This window comes from Pan paniscus, chromosome 21, assembly GCF_029289425.2.
Source record: "Pan paniscus chromosome 21, NHGRI_mPanPan1-v2.0_pri, whole genome shotgun sequence".
NCBI lineage: Eukaryota > Metazoa > Chordata > Mammalia > Primates > Hominidae > Pan > Pan paniscus.
The window spans coordinates 63,900,478-63,919,682 of record NC_073270.2 but is presented as its reverse complement, the minus strand read 5'-3'; the positions used below and the strand labels follow the sequence as shown (position 1 = coordinate 63,919,682).

Genomic DNA, 19,205 nt, shown 5'->3' with positions numbered 1-19,205 from the left:
TGCCAAAAGGTCATTCTGTGAGTCCAGGGGGAGGATGTCGGTAGGGAGGACCATGGCATTGGAGTTTGATACCTGCAGAAATGTTGCCTTGTTTTTATTTCTTTAAATGCAAGCACATATGTGGTTAGTTGGTGAATACATTACTGGGGACAGAAGAAAAAAAACCCCACCAACTAAGACTTCCTAGATGTCAGTTAGTTTAAAATATCTAACCATCTATGTATTGTCAAGAGCAAAAGGCTAAAAAAAACTTCACTGTAATGTTTTAAGTAGGATTAGTTTTAAAGGGCATTAAACACATATACATAAACTTGGCATGAGCGTCATTTAAATTGAAGGGTAGCAAAAAAGCATCAAATAATTTCTGAGATATTGAAAGGTATTCACCTGCTGATTGTCCAGAGAACATGTGTGTCTTCAGACTTTGAATCTGAGTGTCTTGAATTTTTGTCCTCACAAGGAACTGGAGTTAAATGGATCCAATATGGGTACGCCCACACCCATTTCCTCCACTGGTATGCTGTGGCCAGGAGGCGCGGGCCAGCCTCAGAGGCCTTCCTCACTGGGATTTCTGGCTTTCTGCAGGTTCAGCTGTCCACACGGTGGCATGGCTTTCTCAGCTCCACTCTGATCGTTTCCACCAGAAAGATCTGCTGACTAGTCTCCCTAAAAGTCAGGGCTGTTGGTCAACATACACAGGTTAGTGAAAACCAGGGCGAAAGTTAATTCACCCCTGAGTTTCAGAAGAGTAAAAATGGACATGTTGATTTCCTGTCCAGGCTAGGGGTCAGGACAGGTCAAGGGAACCCACCTTTTGGGCTAGATTTTTGCTGCCACCTGTTGTGGGCACGCAGATGACATGGATGATGAATCCTAGATTTGTTTTGTGATCAAGAATTAGAACTAAAAACAACCTGACATGGGAGGTTCATCCCCCACCAAGGCGGGTGCTGTCTCTGCTCTAGCAATGGGATGGAAATGCGGTTGAGACAGAGGTCAGCACAAAGCAATCCCGCTTTCTGGCCACTGCTTGACTGTGGTGGAGGTGTCTGATCACAAGAAGGGACAAATGTTCCTCCAAGGGCAGATGCTTTGCCTGCAGCAATGACTTGGATTCCAAAACATTAGGATTTAATAGGGACAGGCTTGGCCAAGCATTCAGTTGTTTAGTCTACATCAGGCTAAACCTCTGGGTGATTAGAAACATCTTTGGAGTTTGAGGGGCCATGTGATCTGTCTGTCATAGACTCAGCCCGGGTCAAGACCAGTGAAAGACACATGGTTAGAGGAGGATGTGTTCTGAGTAGGGGAGGAGAGGGGGAGGTAACATGTGTTCAAGGCCATATTCATTTCCTGGAGCTGCTGTACCCAGTACCCCAAATGAGGTGGCATAAAGCAACAGAAATGTGTTCTGTCACCGTTCCAGAGTCCAGAAGTCTGAAGTCGAGGCATCGGCAGGGCCATGCTCCCTCTGAAATCTATGGGGTAGAATCCTTCCTCGCCTCTTCCTAGTTTCTCGTGGTTTGCCTGCAAATGTTGGCATTCTGTGGCTGGTAGATGCATCCCTCCCATTTCTGCCTCTGGTGTGGCATGGTGCCTTCTCCTGCATGTCTGTGTCTCCACATGACCGTGTCCCCGCTGCGTGTCACTCTCTCCTCTTCTCATGAGGACACCGATCACACTGGATAAAGAGTCAACCCTTCTTCTATAGGACCTCATCTTCATCTAACTAATCACAGCTGCAATGACCTTATTTCCAGGTAAGTTCGCCTCCATGGGTACTGGAAGCTAGGACTTCATATCTTTCTGGGGGACACAATTCAACCAAATACCTTGCTCCCCCTTTTCTCAGAACCTAAATAGCCATGATGTTTCTTGATGGCCCTGGCCCCTATGCCCAGCGATGTGTGTGGGCACCATACTCGGAGGTAACGGCAAGGCTCCTTGAAGGGCTGTTCTCTTGGGTATCAGCTCTTCTGGGCTGGGCAGCCCATGCCAATCTAGGAATTTCCCACTCTGGGGTTGGACGAGGGGTGTGGGGAGACAGAGAACCATCTAGGTGGCTGGGAGAAGGCTTCTGCTATGTGGCTCTGTTCTCAGCACTGAGTAGTTGGTGTCTACAGCCAGACCCTTGGAAAGAGGAAGGCTGGTAGTTTTTACAGAGAACAGAGTCCCTGAATAAGAGAAGCTCTTCTGCTGGGGCTTCTGAGATTTGGGGGCTCTGAGCCCGGAGCTTGCAGGGGAGGACCCAGATTTGATAGGAATTCTGTCCCCTGGTATCTAGTGACCCTCAAATCATGGAGTCCCTTTAGGAACATGCCAGAGGGGTGACAGCCAGTGTTCAGGGCTTAGAGGACTTAGGTTCTCAGAGGCCTTAGTGGAGGGATTCCTGGGTTGGCTCTAGCACACCCACCCACCCATGACTGGACAGGAAGGTGAACAGGACATGTTTGGGTGGATGGGCCTTGTCAATGGGTGCCACCCAGTGGAAGTCCCCTCAGGCCCCAGTCAGCCAAATAAATGGAGGAATCCATCCCAGGAACAGTGAGGCCTGACCAACAAAGGGGAGGAAGGCCTGTGTTTCCACGGAGGATGGGTAACTGAACACAGCCCCTCCTGCCCTGTCTACGCCGGGTCTGAAGAGCGCGCCAACCCCCCACTCCTTGGAAACGAAACACAAACCAGCTCCCACAGGCTGCTGCAAACTCTGCTCTCCTACTTTTTGGGGTCCAGTTCATGAGGCCTGAGGACATGCCGGCTTTTCCTTCTGGCCAGCTGGACACTCCATGCCCCCAGTCCCCATTTGTAGGAGTAGGAGAAGAGAGACAGCTAGACAGTGTTCAGAAAGAAAATGGTAACTGTGGGGTTGATGTACTCGGGGAAGGAAAATGACCCATTTGGGCAGCCTGGAGCTTTCTGTGCTGGACTGGGGGTGGCTGGGACAGCTCAGCAGCAGTGGTTTTCTTAGAGGGATTGGGAAACCCATTTTTCTCCTGTGAATCTACGCCCAGTGGCAAATCTTGGGCTCATTTCTGCCTTTAAAGCTGTTAACTTATTGCAAATATCTTGAGCAAGGAGAGCCAAGGGATTCTCTAAGTGTATTATTCTTCCTGAAAAACAGGCCCAGGGATATCTGGATAGAGAAACACCTGATCAACAAGTTCGTTATAAATAAGGATGGTGATAGGTGCAATGAAAAGCTACATTGAAGGACCTAGACAAATATTTTTAAAATTGAATCACTTATTTTTTTTTAAAGCCCTGCATAGAAATTCCCAAGGTATCAAAAACAAATGAGAGAAGCCTTATTCATTACATTAGCCAAGAATGGGTGTGGACGTGAACATTCTGGAAGGGTGACGCTGATGAGTTGAGAATGTCTAAGGCACACTTTGTGTTCTTTGCAACATCCCATGAGCAAGTACGCAGGGGACTGTGTCCTCGGGATTCAGGGGAGCTCTTCCTTTCCCTGGCATGGCCCCGGGTGCCTGGTGACCGATATGCAGCACCCCTGGGCAGAACTCCGTCTGGATTCAGTGCACGCCCTGCTTGGGCCAGCACAGCTCTCGTGCAAAAGCACCTTTGCAGCTTCTGATCTCATCGTCGAGCTCTAGGCACTTGTTCAGGCCTGGCACTGCAGATCTCCAGCCGATGAAGCCCTGGGTGGTCTGTGGGACTGGGGGGGATGGAAAGACCTGGAATGGAAATGCAGGGGATTTAGTGACCTTCGGCCACAGAGACACGAGGCACCCAGCATCGGCATGTGAGGCAGGGGTGGAAAAGACAGAAAGAAAAGCCAGCCTCCCTGATGTGTACTGAAAACAAGCACATTCCAATCAGCTGGACTCAGAGGCTCTCATCTTTCCGGGAAGTGAGGAACATCAAACATGTTTCTTTATTGTGTAATGCCTAACATATTTAATTCATGACTTCCAGCAAAATAATTTTTATTTGGTAAGAAAGCAAAAAGAAAAAAAGATGCAGAAATATCAAGTGCTACAGTTTTCACTGCCTTTTATAAAATATATGGCACTGTTGTCAGATGGCATTGCGGCAGGTGCACGTCACCCTGTTTCGATGAGAAGCCTCTACGAAATGCATCTGTATATACACACACACTCCAAACCGTGGAGATCACAGGAATGAAAAGCAACTGAATTTAATTTTAAAAACCAAAAGGAAAATAGGCTTCTATCTGGAATGAAAAAACACAACTTCATTTGTCAACTCCTTGGACAGATTTGACATTTTTGGAAAATGAGGGTAAATGTTTAGGCAGGTTTTCCCCTTCTTTTGAAATAATCTGTTCTGCATAAGGGGATTTGAACAAAGGCAACAGTGCGGGACATTTGTTCTAGCAGAAGAACTGAGATAAAGAGGTTTAATATGCTTGGGGTTATGAGTTCACTTTTACTAATGGAACCTGCCGGTGAGGCGGTGGCAGGAGGGGATGGTCCCGAGTGGGCTGGCTGCTGCTGGTGGACGAAACCCCTTAGCATATGTTCTTGATGAACTCCTAAAATTAGTCTCCTGCAAGGCTACATGTAGGGCAGGTCATCAACAAATGACAGAGGGGCCAAAGCTTCCTTGAACCAGCTACAAGTAAAATTGTTCAGAAGGGAAGCAGCTCTCAAAGCTGTTTGTCCAGCCAGGCCTTTGGGAGCACACAGACTAACTTCCAAGTCTTTATCTAACTTGTAAAAGAAATGCAGTTGAAATCCACTGTGAGACATCATGTTTCACCCAGCAGAGGGGCAAAAGGATGAAAACACCACCACTAACAAGGGCATTATAGGAGCAAGGGCGATATGGCAATTATCTTTTTTTTTCCCTTTTTTTAGACGGAGTCTTGCTCTGTCATCCAGGCTAGGGTGCAGTGGCACAATCTCAGTTCACTGAAACGTCTGCCTCCTGGGTTCAAGTGATTCTCTTGCCTCAGCTCCTGAGTGGCTGGGATTACAGGTAAGTGCCATCATGCCCAGCTAATTTTTGTATTTTTAGTAGAGACAGGGTTTCACCATGTTGGCCAGGCTGGTCTCGAACTCCTGACCTCAGTTGATCCACCTGCCTTGGCTTCCCAAAGTGTTGGGATTATAGGCATGAGCCATCATGCCCAGCCTGGCAATTATCTTTTGAAAGTGCAGATGCAAAAAAAAAAAAAAAAAAAAAAAAGAAAGTGCAGATGCAAACATTCTTTGACCTAACAATCTACTCTGAGGCATTCATTCTAAAATATCCTGATAGCTACACATGTACACACCCACGATGGTGCAAGGGATGCCTTGCGGAGCTGTTTGTAATAGCAAACAATTGGACATAAGCTGCATATCCACCCACGGAGGCTCATTCACTATGGCCCATCCACACTGTGGTGTGCCATGCAATGGTTTAGAAGGATGAGATAAACTTCTAAGAGAAAAGAGGTGCACAAAACTATTCAAAGTATGGTACAAGCTGTGTAATAAGAAAATGAGGCCAGAGGCCCATGGATGTCCTTGTCTATGCAAGAGTGCGTGACAAATGGGTGACAGTGGCTCCAGGGGTCCAGAGGGAGGGAGGCATCTCATCAGATGCCCTTTTAGGTATCAAGGTTACCTATTAAAAATAAATATATTTTTAAAGGCTTTGGTCACCAGTGAGAGGATAGGAAGGTGGAAGAAAGGTGGAAGAAGGAAACCAGTTACCATTTTTTTTTTTTTGAGACGGAGTCTTACTCTGTCGCCCAGGCTGGAGTGCAGTGGCACGATCTCGGCTCACTGCAAGCTCCACCTCCCGGGTTCACGTCGTTCTCCTGCCTCAGCCTCCTGAGTAGCTGGGACTACAGGCGCCCACCACCATGCCTGGCTAATTTTTTGTAGTTTTAGTAGAGATGGGGTTTCACCGTGTTAGCCAGGATGGTCTCAATCTCCTGACCTCATGATCCGCCTGTCTCGGCCTCCCAAAGTGCTGGGATCACAGGCGTGAGCCACTGCACCCGGCCACCATTACCATTTCTTGGGCAAGAAAGGAAGTTTGGAGGGAAGCAGAGGCTGGGGACCTTTCTCGCTTGAATCAAGGTTCTTGTCCTTACCCCTGCCACCCCACAGGCTCTGTCTGGTGAGTGTGGCTTTAAGAGCTGGCCCTTGCTCCTAGACAGGAGTCTCTCACAGGAGAAAACCATGTTTTGGTTTGTTCTGGTGCCTGGATGGTTCCTCCCTGTTTCCCATCCTCCAGGAGGGGCACCTCTCTGGTATCTAGGTGGGGGCGCTTTCTTTGGAAAGAGAATAACTGTGGTTGTGCAGAGCAGGCCCAGGGGCCCTGGTGGCAGAGGGAAAGTCCAGTCTCATGGGCCGGCAAGGGATCTGTGGGGACAGCATGTGGCTGAGGGACATTATAGACACTAAGCAGATCCCATGCCACCGTATTCTTAGGATGGAGGCAGGTGGAGGCAGGGAGTTGGCAGAATTAAAGCCCAGCTCTGGAAAAATGTCCGACCTACATCCCAGTCTCTCTTCCTCTATTCTCCGGCCAGCCCAGTGTTCTAGGCCACAGGAGAGCGAGCTCCCTAAATGTGTGCATTTCATCTGAACAATCACCTTTGTAGGCACTAATATCAAGAAAATTACGGACTCAGAGCAAATTGCTGTGTCTACAAGGGTGTTCCTTGCAGGGTTATTCTCCCAAATCTCATGCCGGATACAACCTCAATGGCCAGGAATAGGGGGACGGTTAAATAAATTATGACAGATCCACACAGTGGAGAAAAACACAGCCATTAATATAATAGCGATTTAGAGTGCTTTTTTAAACTGCATGGAAAGATGTCCAGGGTATGTTGTTAGGTGGAAAAAGGAGATTACAAAGCAGCCTGTGTAGTTTGATTTGTAAACATATACCTAAAAAGTATGTGTGTGTGTGCACAAGTGTGTATATACATATACATGAACATACATTTGAGGAATATTTGAGGGTAACATTTAAAAGCAGGGCTCTGGAATCAGACACACTTGCTGTGTGGCCAGAGAAAGGAATTCAGCTTTTTTAAGCTTCAGCTTTCCCATCTGCAAAATGGGTTTGAGGATGATAATATCCGGGGCTGCAGTGGAAGTAAGATGAGACACCCCATGTAAAGCAGTCATCACGGAGAGTGGCTAAGAGATAATAATAGCTTGAGCTGGTGGGGTGGTTACTCTTACAGGTCAAGGGATGTGTAGGAAAACCTCTGGAAGGAGCACCCCCAAAATGTTAATCATGGGTAAGAGCCTATATGTGGGTTTTAATTATCTTATATTTTGGTGTATTTCTAAATATTTTTTAGCAGTGACTCTATATTGCTTTATATTTGGGGTAAAAACTGTCAACATAACTCAATGGAGCTCATTCACTCATTCATTCGTTGGGGCTCACAGATGCATACCCCCCAAATGCTCACTATGTGCCAGCTACCCCATCAGACCACGAGCATGCCAGGCAAAAGGCTGCAGCTGAACTCCCCCTGCCCTGCGGCCTTCATCTTGGGTTTTCATCTGCTCTCCCCGTCAGCACGCAGAACCACCTTCTCTGTAGCTGGGCAGAGGGCAGAACTCCCGGCCAAAATGACAGACCCATGAGACATATGGAGCTCAACTGTTTCTAGAGGGATCTGAGCCATGTCCGCTGTGGTGTAGGCTTCAGGCGAGAGCATCGTCTAAGGCCTCTCTTCTCTGGGTTTGGCCCGGTCACTCCTGTCCCCTCTCCCCACAATCTTTTCTCCACTAGCAATGAGAGCCATCTTTCCAATAGGCAGGTCTTGCCTTTCCATGGCCCTGCTTACAACCCTCCAGCGGCTTCTGCTCTAAATTGGACTCCAATTGCAACTCCTTCTTCTAGCCTGCCCACTTTTCCACTCACATCCCTTCTCCACCCACACCTTCTCCTCCTGCCCCCACCCTCCACCCAAGCTCCTGTCGCATCGCCTTGCCTTGCTGTTCCTGAAACATAGCAGCCTGTGTTCTATCTCAGGGCTTTCCTACATGCTGTTCCCTGTGCCTAGAATACTTTTCCTAGGGCTGGTGCCTGGTCATCCTTCAGTCCTCAGCTCAAAGGGCCCCTTCCCTGACCACCCCGCCCTCTCTTATCCTGTGACACACCACCGGCCTGTTTCCTCCATGGTGCTAGCATAGCGTATCCAAATGGTGTTGATTTTCTTGGTTAATGTTGGTTCTCTAGACCCAGACATGTGGGCTGGGGTCTTGTCTTCTTGTTCATTACTGTTTTCCCAACCAAGCTGTTGCACCTTAGTAATAGCTGACTGTCATTGGCACTCTCTAAACATGCTGGGCAGCCTGCTGAACCCTGAGGGTACTCCCTGAAGTAGGTGCTTCATTAACCCCCATTGTATAAGACAGGCAGGGGAGACACAGAGAGGTCAAGCCACTTGCCCAAGACCACACAGAAGGTGAGCAGCCTATCAGCACAGGGATCTGGTGGTCTGATTCCAGAGTCCCTGCCTGGGTCTGCCCTGCCTTCCTGCCCACACCCTGGAAATGTTTGCTGAAAGAACGCATGAAGACCCCATTTTCCTGCCTTCTCTCTGCTTCTGCAGAGCAGGAGGTCATGGTGCTTGCACTTGTAGACTTTAGCCTGGCATGTTTCCCATGGCTGGGTTTGGGAAGGACGTGGACCTGGACTCTGCACCTGGCACTGCTGTGCTCTTACCTTCAGTGCTGGCTTTGCACATCTGGAGCCATCAGTTTCCACTGGGGCTTATTTCTTACTTAGGAAAATGAGTATTTAAAAAAACTGAGTATTTAAAAACGTTTCAAACCTTGATGTACTTCTCCACTGGGGTCACCGGCCGGATGCGGAAACGCTCAGGAAGCTCGATTTTGGGTTTTGGGGTGGGGAGATCTTCTTCACACTTGATTAACTGAAACAGAATCCCCAGAGATGGGAAGTCTTACGTGAAGCTGGGGGAAATGTACTGAAACAGAATCCCCAGAGACGGGAAGCCTCAGGTGAAGCTGGGGGAGTGTCCTCCCCATTGCTTCCCCTAGAAGGCACATTTTATAGACACAGAAGTGGGGCATGGAAATGGGAGGCAGAGGCTTGTCTTAGTTACACCGTTAGGAAAGTAGGGTGGGGACCTCAATGCAGGCCTGCTGCACCCAAAGCCGAGACCCATCTCCATCCCCTCCTGCTGCTCACCACAGCCTCCTGATTTACATCCCCTGTGGGGGAATTTGAGAAAACGTTACTAGTTATGGACTCGAGTTTTAAAATGCCAAAAAGGGTTGAGTGTGGTGGCTCATGCCTGTAATCCCAACACTTTGGGAGGCCGAGGTGGGAGGATTGCTTGAGCTCAGGAGTTCAAGACCAGCCTGGGCAACTTAGCAAGACCCCATCTCTTCAAAAAATACAAAAATTAGCTGGGCATGATGGCATGTGCCTGTGGTCCCAGCTACTTGGGAGCCAAGGTGACAGGATGGCTTGAGCCTGGAGGTGGATGCTGCAGTGAGCTGAGATCATGCCACTGCACTCCAGCCTGGGTGACAGATCCAGACCCTGTCTCAAACAACAACAAACAAACTAACAAAAAATGCCAAAAAGTTTTCAGGACCGAACTTTAAAATATTAGAGGGGAGCCTCCACTCCCCTTTTTAATTTTTCAAGCAATATCAAGCTTCTTGAAAACCCAATTTAATTACATATAAAGAATATTAATATAGACTCCTTATGCATATTATATTAATAAGAACTCATTCTATGCATAAAATTTCAAACTGTGGAACCCTCTAAGAATTAAAAACACCCTCATTAAGAACAGCATAATTTCAAAGCTCGTAGGGCGGGATGAATTACAAATGGGCTTTACACTGCTGTGAATCATAGATACTTTGACTGATGTGGTGTTTTAATTAATTCTGCATCTCTTGTGTTCTGTCCTGAAGTTTGAGAGGTTGCAGATTGGTGGCCACCACCCCACCAGAACCCACATAAGCATTTCATTTCTAGACTCAGAAAATTTCATGTAAACATCTGGCTTTCTGGACTCTCTTGAGTGATGGGAATATGCAGTTGGCTTTCCCATATGGTTTCACTTGGCTGGGCTCATGCTGGCTGCCTCTTTGGACAGGACCAGTGGCGTCTTTGCCTGAGTCTCCACCCCTTCTGATTAATTATGCTTGGCCCTGTCTCCTGTTTCTGTCACCTAGCTGGTCCCTGTAGACTTCTGGACTTGTCATCTTTAGGGAATACCGACAGCATTTTCCCAAGAATCCCTCATATGTCACTTGGCCTCCAGGCCAGGTGAGGTGTCCATAGCCTTCTTGTATCTGCACCTCACAGTCGCTCAGTTAGGCAGGTGAGGACTCTCATCCCACTTTACAGATGGGAAGTCTGAGGTCAGGTGGCTGTGGCATCAGACCCACCTGCTTCTCACCTGAGTAGGGTCCTTATCAGTTGTGTGACTTTGCAGGTCTTGGAGCTCAATTTCCTAATTTGTAAATGGGCATAAAACAACACCTGTCTCTGCACCGGGGTTCTTGTCCAGATTTGATCATCTGGTTCTGCCGAAGCACCTAGAACATGCCTGGCATGTGGTCGGTGCCCAGGAATCTGTGAAAGGCGGGAACCTTCTGGTTTAGGAGTTAGTGATCTTTGCCTACAACATGCTCTTTAGTTTTATTCTTGCAAATTATAGACTTTGTAATCATTCATTCTTTGAAATGATTGATTCTATAACCTTGGGGCTCATACAATTTATATTTACCTCCTCAAAAGGGGTTGTTAAAAACCCCCAGTTCTGGGGCCAGTTCTGCCGTGCTTCCGATTCAGCCTTCAGACGGTATTTCCTGAAAAAGAAAGTTCCTGAGTGCTGGGCAACACGGAAAAAGGTTCAAGGGGTCTGTGGGGGACATTTCCATTCTCCACGAACATTGACTGGGCAGTGGTTCTGCACCAGGGACGGAGTGAGGAGCCAGACAGCGTGAGAACCTCTGATGCTGTGCACCTCCCACCAGCAAGGGAGACACGTGGCTAACGAAAGAGAGATGCTGGTTGGCTGTTACGGCTAAGAGGGAATGCCGGGTAAGGGCCAGTCTGGGGGCCGATTCTGCCTGAGGAGCCTTCTAGGTACCAGATCTCTTATTTTGGAGGCCCTTATGACTCAAAATTTGAGGAGGTGCAAAAGTGGAGGAGGCACTCACTCCCTGCTTCCTGCAAGTGCAGAGACAGCGTCTGCATGACCTTGACATGGAGCATTTCCTAAATATTGCAGCGCAAGTGCCTCACTTGCCCCACCCTAATCTGACCTTGCTTTTGCTCCATGCTAATATTGTTTATATCTAACTACCCATGAGCTGAGTGGCATTGCAGTAGACGAGCCCACGTGCCACATTTTGCAAACATCAAATTAAACATTCAATCGTTTTGAGTTTTCTAGTTTCTTCTATCTTGGAATCAATATCAGCATATCCCTTCCCCACAGTTTCGGAGACCCTGGTCAACTCTTTGCCCTGGGCAGTGAGCATCTAAGGCAGAGTCTATTTCAATCAAGATGTAACATAAGCTACAAACATGAGCTGCATACACAATTTGAAATGTTCTAGTAACTACATTAAAAAGAACATAAGAATAAACAGGTGACAGTCTTTTTTTTTTTTTTTTTTTTGATGGAGTTTCGCCTTTTTTTGCCTAGGATGGAGTGCAATGGCACAATCTAGGTTCACTGCAACCTCCGCCTCCTGGGTTCAAGCAATTCTCCTGCCTCAGCCTCCTGAGTAGCTGGGATTACAGGTGTGTGCCACCATGCCTGGATAATTTTGTATTTTTAGTAGAGATGGGGTTTCACCATGTTGGCCAGGCTGGTCTTCAACTCCTGGCCTCGGCCTCCCAAAGTGCTGGGATTACAGGTGTGAGCCACTGCATCCGGCTGACAGTCACTTAAATAATCTTTTTTTTTTTTTAATAAATCTTCGTAATATGTCACGCAGTTTACACTTAACGGCTGAACCCAATTTGGACCAGTTACAATTTAAGTGTTCAGTAGCCAAGGGCCCTATTCAAAGAGGAGGGGTCACTTAGATTTGGGTCTTGAAGGATGAGCAGAAGTTTGTCTGGTGAAGAAGAGAGGAAGGGGCATTTCAGACAGAGGGAACAGATCCTGCTGTGGTAGCATCTCCTGTTGGGACACTTGGATAAAGATTTTGTAAAAAATAGTTGTGTATTTTATGCCAAATGATAAAGGTTTTCTATTTATGAGAGTGATATGAAGTTTTCCATAAAATAAATTCATCAAGTGAAAACAATTTAAAGACACATATGAAGTGACTAATATAGGTTTTTACAAGGAAATGGTAAAAATTATAGAGAGGGTAAATAGGATAACTGAAGTTTAGAAGGTAAACAAGTATGTTTTATTGTTACTACAACTTACTTATATCTAAATCTGTAAATTCCCATATGAGTTAAACCTTCAAAGAGATGCAATAATACGTAGCAGATAGCATGCCAATTAAAATATCCATGACAAATGTCTGCTAGACATACATCTTTTAGAAAATGGATCTATCTTTAAAGTTAAAATATATTACTTAAAAACCCAGGAGAATCAAGGGATTTTCATGTATTTCATTCAAATTTAACAAATATTAGGATTTTTGCTTTCTTTTTTTAAAAAAAAATTTGGCCAGGCGCGGTGACTCACGCATGCAATCCTAACACTTTGGGAGGCCGAGGCGGGTGGATCACGACGTCAGGAATTCAAGACCTGCCTGGCCAAGATGGTGAAAGCCCGTCTCTACTAAAAATACAAAAACATTAGCCGGGTGTGGTGGTGGGCGCCTGTAATCCCAGCTACTCGGGAAGCTGAGGCAGAGACTTGCTTGAACCCAGGAGGCAGAGGTTGCAGTGAGCCGATATCGCGCCACTGTACTCCAGCCTGGAGGACAGAGCAGGACTCCATCTCAAAAAACAAACAAACAAACAAAAAATCATCAGTCTTAAAAACATGAACACGTTCTGGTTGGATGCTGAGATTTGAAGAAAAAAAAGAAAACATGAACATGTTAGTTGGATTTCAACAAGCCAATCTCTGCTGATTGCTGAAAGCCAATCTCCCACGTCTTCCTGGTGGGCCCAACAGGAGAGGGAGAAGGAGACGGAGAAAGGCCCTCCTGTCGCTTTCATGTCCCTAACATTGACCCCTTTCCTCAAGGCCCCTGACCATCCTCAGCGCACGCCCCTCTGCCCCTCGAGTTTAGTGGTCGATCACTTCCTGGACTTGGTGGGGAAACTGAGACCCCAGATGTGGACACTTCAGGTGAGAACAGGAGCCCATCGCGTTACCCGATCCCAGGCGTTACCAGATCTCATCCTGACCCACAAGGTTCATGCGTTCAGCCGCCGCGGTGCTGAGAGGTTTCTGCGCCATGAGGCCTGGGGGCTCCGTGCGCCCCGCAAGCTCTGGCCCTGGGCTCAGCGTCTCGCGTCTCCTGGGAGACCAGTTGCCAGGCAACGCAGGACTCGGAGGCGGAAATGGCTCTGCACCTGGCGAGGGTGGGGTCGCTGTGCTTTCGCCGCGTCGCTTGGGTCCGGGCTTGCTGCCACCCTTTGCTCACGTCTGGGCCCTTTGTCCACCTCTAGGCCCATTTGCTCATCTGTGGAAAACCTTGGGGAAACCTCCAGACCTAACACCCTAGACTTCTTTGAAAGTTTAAATCCGCAGTGGAAGTATGTACACCTACGAGTGGACAGACGCTCAAGTGTACAGAGCTTAATTGAGTATGTCAAAGAGAAGACTCGCCTGTAACCGTCACCTGGAGATTAGAAAACAAAGCATGGCCAGCCTCCCCCAGTGGCCCCCAGGGTCACCGTCCTCCCTGGCTCTCATTGACTTCCCTCTGCAAAGATTAGCTTTGCTGTGATTTGAACTTTGTGTGAGTGGAACCATCCAGATGTTCTCCTTTGTGCCTGGCTGCCTTTACCCAGTGTCATGATTGAGAGAGCATCCCCGTTGCTGTGAGTGGCCCTAGCGTCCATTTCTGCTCCTGAACAGTATTTGCTGATGGGCGTTGCAATGAGTTTTTGGCCACCACAAAAGTGCTGCTAAAATATTACTGCACATGTCTTTGGAGAAAATATGCGTTTTGGTTGGCGTCCACTCTTTGTAACAATCCCTAAGTGAAATTCACGGATAATGTTACCTCCAGACCCCACCACCCCACACTCTTTTTCCCTGCCTATAGGCAGTAATCACTCTATCGCTGGGGTGCTCAGCCAGTGTTTGTTGACTGATTCATTGACCCCCTAGGTTTCCACCATACCCCCATTGTTGTGGACCCAGAGCTGGAAAATGTCTCTGAGACAACAGCAAGGGGATCATCTACACGATGTAGGAGGACATTTTTCTGGCTGAGCAGCCATGAGATGAGCAGGTGTCCAGAGCCTGCCTCGGGGGACTGAGAGAGGAGGAAGCATGACTCAGTTGAGCTACAGGTCACCTCCTAGATAATTACCAGGGCACTGGTCTGGGAGGATGCCAGTGTGTGTATCCACCAGTTAGGTATCTGAGACTCTCCCTAGTCCATCTCCATGGCCTCTTCCCTTATCAACAGATTTGTACTTATGTGTGGTGTTTAGAGGGGAGCTCAGCTAGTGTGTTTTCCCTTCATAGCACATGGTGCTTTTCTTGGCTGTTGGAAATGCCTGGCCCACGCCCAGTATTAGGGTGGTCCCAACTGTCCCTCAGCTGGATTAGTGAGTGGGCAAGCAGAGGCTGGCATCGGAGCTGAATTGATTAATTAATGAATATATAACATCCCAGGTCCACGGCTGAGCCAACTGCAAGCTAGTGGGCTAGCAAGAGGGTGGACAGATCTCTAGGCAGGAAGCTGGGGTTTTCTTCCTGGACTGTTCTCCAAGGTCTCCATTCTTACAACAGAGGGGAAGATATTCTGGGAGGAAATAAGTGGATGGCTAGGAAGAAAGATCCATTACGTAGTAAGAACAAATTCCGCTTTCCTCCTTGGGAGGTTTTGAGACATTTCTGTTAAGATGATTAATTAAGACTAAATTCATTAACAGTGCCAGACATCGAGGGTTCCTTCATCCTATGGATGTGTGTTGAGAGCTTTTGATGTGTCTGGTGCCAGGAGGGAGTCAGACCTGCAAGGTCTCTGCTTCCCTGGAGCTGGCACATCGAGTGGGAAGACAGATAATGAAGCCAGGAAACAAATGCATGTGTGACCTGGTGCCAGGGAGAGAGGCATGATGTGCTAGGAAGAGAGTCACACCAGGGCATGAGGCCAGTGGGGGCAGGGACAGGCCAGGGGCTGCGGGGCTGTGTTAAACAGGTGGTCAGGGCAGGTCTCTCTGAGGAGGAGACATGTGGGTGCAGATCTGGTGTGGAAGATCAGAAGAATTTCCCACAGAGCGGGTGGTGTGGAGTATAGTTCCCGAGGCAGGAGCAGCATGGGGTGTTTGAAGAATGCAAAGGGGGCCGGTGCAGCTGGAGGGTTCCATGGAAATGAAATGGGTGCAGAAATGGAGGAGCAGGCACTCTGCGTCCCCCAGGAGTTCAGTCTAGCAGGTAAGCAGATGTGAATGCAACTAAATGATAACGCAGCCTTATATACGAAATGACATAGGGTATATGTGATTCAGAGCCAGCCCCAGATGAGACAGAAGAGGACAGAGGAGGTGATGAGTGAGTTGGGTTTTCAAGGATGAATAAGAGTTTGCTAGTCTTCTCCATTCTCCTTGGCAATATCTGCACGGGGTAGCCTGGGTCCAAGACTAGAAATGGGTAGAGTACCGGATAAATGTCCGGGTTTTGGGATCTGACGTAGCTCAGGTCTCGGGTTTGCTGTGTGCCATCTCAGTGACCTTGTGCATATTGCTTAACAACTCTGAGCCGCCATTTCCTCATCTGGAAAAGGGGATCATGACTACACCTCCCAATTTTAGGGATCTGCAGAGGCTGAGAGGAGCAAAGGCAGAGAGCTCTGCGGGAGCCTGACAGCGGGGCTCCCAAACAATGGAGGGCTTCACTCCTGGTTTATCACATTTGTTGTCAGCGTGCAGGCTGTTCCCTCAATCTAAGACACTACGATTTGGGGGAAGGCGTGGGGAGATGGAAATGTGGCTTTGGGTGGAAGTGGGGTTTGCTTCTTGAGGATGACAGTGTTGAAGGAGAGGCTGTGGATGGCCGGTGGCTGGAGGCTGTCCCCAGGGAAGGCTGGGTTCCCCTTTCTCAAGAGGTGAGAGAGGACCCAGAGCTGCACTCACCAGGGACTGCTCCTCTGGGCTCTGCCCTGAGCCTGAGGCTGTCCTGGTCACCCTCAGGGCACCAGCATTCCCCAGCCCCCGTGGGGCACTTCCCTGCATGCTCTGATTTGATGGTGAGATGGTCTGGATCTGTATTCCCTGCAAATCTTATGTTGAATTCTAATCCCCAGTGTTGGAGGTGGGGCCTGATAGGAGGTAATTGGATCATGGGGGTGAATTTCTCATGAATGGTTTAGCACCATCCCCTGGGTATTGTCATTGCGATCACGAGTGAGTTCCTGCGAGATCTGGTTGTTTAAAAGTGTGTGGCCCCTCCCCCGGCCCTTGCTCCTGATCTGGTCTGTGATGTACTTACTTCCCCTTTGCCTTCTGCTGTGATTGCAGCTTCCTGAGGCCTCCCCAGAAGCCAAGCAGATGCCAGCATTATACTTCTTGTACAGCCTGCAAAACTGAGCCAATGAAACCTCTTTTCTTTATAAATTACCCAGTCTCAGGGATTTCTCTGTAGCAATGTGAGAATGATCTCATACAGATGGTCACAGCAACCCCTTGCAGAGGGCTTTGTGACCATTTTGCAGAAGGGAGAACTGGCTCAGTGAGGAACCCTGGCCTTGGAGGGCAGCCCTTCTTCCTTCCTTCCTAGGGGCAGAACTCCTGAGGAAGATGGGGAGCCGACATTTCTGAGTCTTCCTCTCTCTCGTAACCAGGGAAGATGGCTTTATCTTCCGAGATGACTTTCAAGGCTGAAGCATGGCTGTGAATCTCAGCAGTACGTGAGGGTTGAGGAAGCAGTGCAGGTCCAGCTTTTTCTGAGGTGGTGTCTGTAAAAGGCAAAGTTTCCCCTTTTGGCAGCACTGGTGGGGTCATACAGAACCTGCCATATGTCACTACAGCTGACACGCAGACTTAGACACCCTGAGACGCCCACCTCCTGGGTCTCCCCTGAGACTCCTTCCTTGTTTCAACCAACTATGAACGGACCCACAAGCTCGCTCTGTCCAATCAGGATGTGCGTTATCAATCCTTCGTTAGCAGAACCACCGGAAGCACCTCTTCCAACCACTGAAATACCTCTCCCACTCGGCGGTATGGCCCGATTCAGCAAATAAAAATACAGGATGCCCAGTTAAACTCAAGTTTGCATGGGGGTGTACTGTACTTCTACTGAGAAATCACTCGATTCAAATTGATCTGGGCATCTTGAACCTTCGGTGCCACCCCACCCTCAGTGAGTTTCTTCACTGGTCCGTGCCCCATGCTCGGCAAGTTAAGACATTCAAATACATCAAACTCTATTTTTAGTTTTAAGCTCTGGTGGTCTTTTTCTTTGTTTTGTATATCCTTCTCCATTTTCCTCGCTCTGGGGGTTGAAACCCCCTCCCTCTGATATATGAAACCAATTCATGAGCCCCTGGCAGACACAATTTCTTCAACCTAATATATTTTTTTTTTCTGGCAAAATTGTTATTCCACATAGATTTCCAACAGGAAGAGTGGAGAGAGAAAAAGAACTGCCGTACTTGCTGACTACACGTGGGAAACTAGGAAAATATTTACAGCTTGCAGAAGGTTCGCCATGTTCCCGTGTATTAATATTTTTGGCCCTCTCTCAGTTCTCTGGGACAGTTTATTTTTTATTTTTTTCATTTTGCTGTTGCTTTATAAAACATGTCGACAACTGGAGCCAACCGCTTCTTTTTTAGTTTTTAAGCTTAAACAGCTTTCTTTTTTATTTTATGATTTTTTTTTTAAACCAAAGAATGCTTTGTGCCATGAGTGGTTTCTGCCAGCCTGCATGCCTTTCTCACAGCACGGGTGATCATTACCTCAACTGCACAACAAAAGCATGGAGGCTGGAGCTGAAAGTGCCAATTTGTAGGGAATGTATTTGATGGCTTAACTGAGCTTCAGCTTAAGGGACCCAGAGGTTCTTCTCTTTTCACACTCATTATGCCCTCTTTAGTCACAGCCCACGAACTCCCCTCCTGCTTCACAAATAGTCTCCACTCCACGCACCTAAAGTAACAATTAGCATCACTCTCTGGGTCTTATTGAAGAAGAACAAAGCCGCACCCCTCCTGCTGCACCCAGGAAGCTCCCTCGTAAGTCTGCCCTCTATTTGGCCTAATTATCCAATGCCGCTCCAATGAGAGGCTGCGCACCAAGCTGAGGGTGGATTTCATCCCGCTCTCTCCTCCCGACATCTCTCAAGCCAGCTCTTGGGAGTTGAGAAAAGCCCAACCCCTGTGTGAAGAGATAGTCAGCTGATGCCAGGGGAAAAGAACCAACTTAGATTTCCAAGTGTGAATCCCACTCAGTGGTCCTGGCCATTTAAGGTGGGAAATGCCCGGGAGCCCTCTTCAGGCACCATTAGTGGTGAAGGCGGAGAGGGTATTCTGAGCTTTGGCAATGGGCAGCCCGTTTCCATCTGCCCTGAAGTTTCCATGCCTGGAAGGAGCCTGGCTGGAAATGTGGACAGTTGGGGAATGGAGCTTTTGCTTCTGAAGGGTTAGATGTAGGTTTCAGTCACAAATACTGAACTTGACTGGGAATTTAAGTGCAGTAATTCTCTAGGATTCCGGACCATTTTACTTAACTGGGATGGCAATGGGGAGGACTCTGTGGCCCATGGAGGGTCAGACAGAGGGTTTGGAAGGAAAACTGGATCATTGGGTAGAAGCAGGTGGAAGGAGGTTTTTTCCATAAAATTACAACACCCGTTCATTCGTTTACTCAACTGGGTGGCACTAGGGAAACTTGTACTACTGTGTACATGGTTGAGCTGTCAATCTGATGATGACAGTAGCAGAAGTAATAGCTGAAATTTATTAAGCACTTCCAATAAGTATTTCCCAAGCATCATTGCATTTCATCCCCATAATAGCCCAATGATGTAGACTATGATCATTCTTATTTTGCAGAGGCAGATACAGAATCAGAGAAGTTGAGCCACTTGCTCA

At 47.9% G+C, this 19,205-nt stretch overlaps 1 protein-coding gene across 1 annotated transcript; it reads right to left on the bottom strand.

The window, feature by feature from the left end:
* Positions 1 to 18: 18 nt before the first annotated feature.
* On the bottom strand, positions 19 to 19,071 carry CIMIP1 (ciliary microtubule inner protein 1). Its single transcript, XM_008950803.4, has 4 exons — positions 13,323 to 19,071; positions 10,730 to 10,811; positions 8,786 to 8,887; positions 19 to 3,695 (listed from the first exon to the last, which is right to left on the bottom strand). Exons 1-4 carry the CDS (start codon positions 13,388 to 13,390, stop codon positions 3,534 to 3,536), a joined length of 414 nt encoding a protein of 137 aa, XP_008949051.1. The 5' UTR covers positions 13,391 to 19,071; the 3' UTR covers positions 19 to 3,533.
* Positions 19,072 to 19,205: the final 134 nt, after the last annotated feature.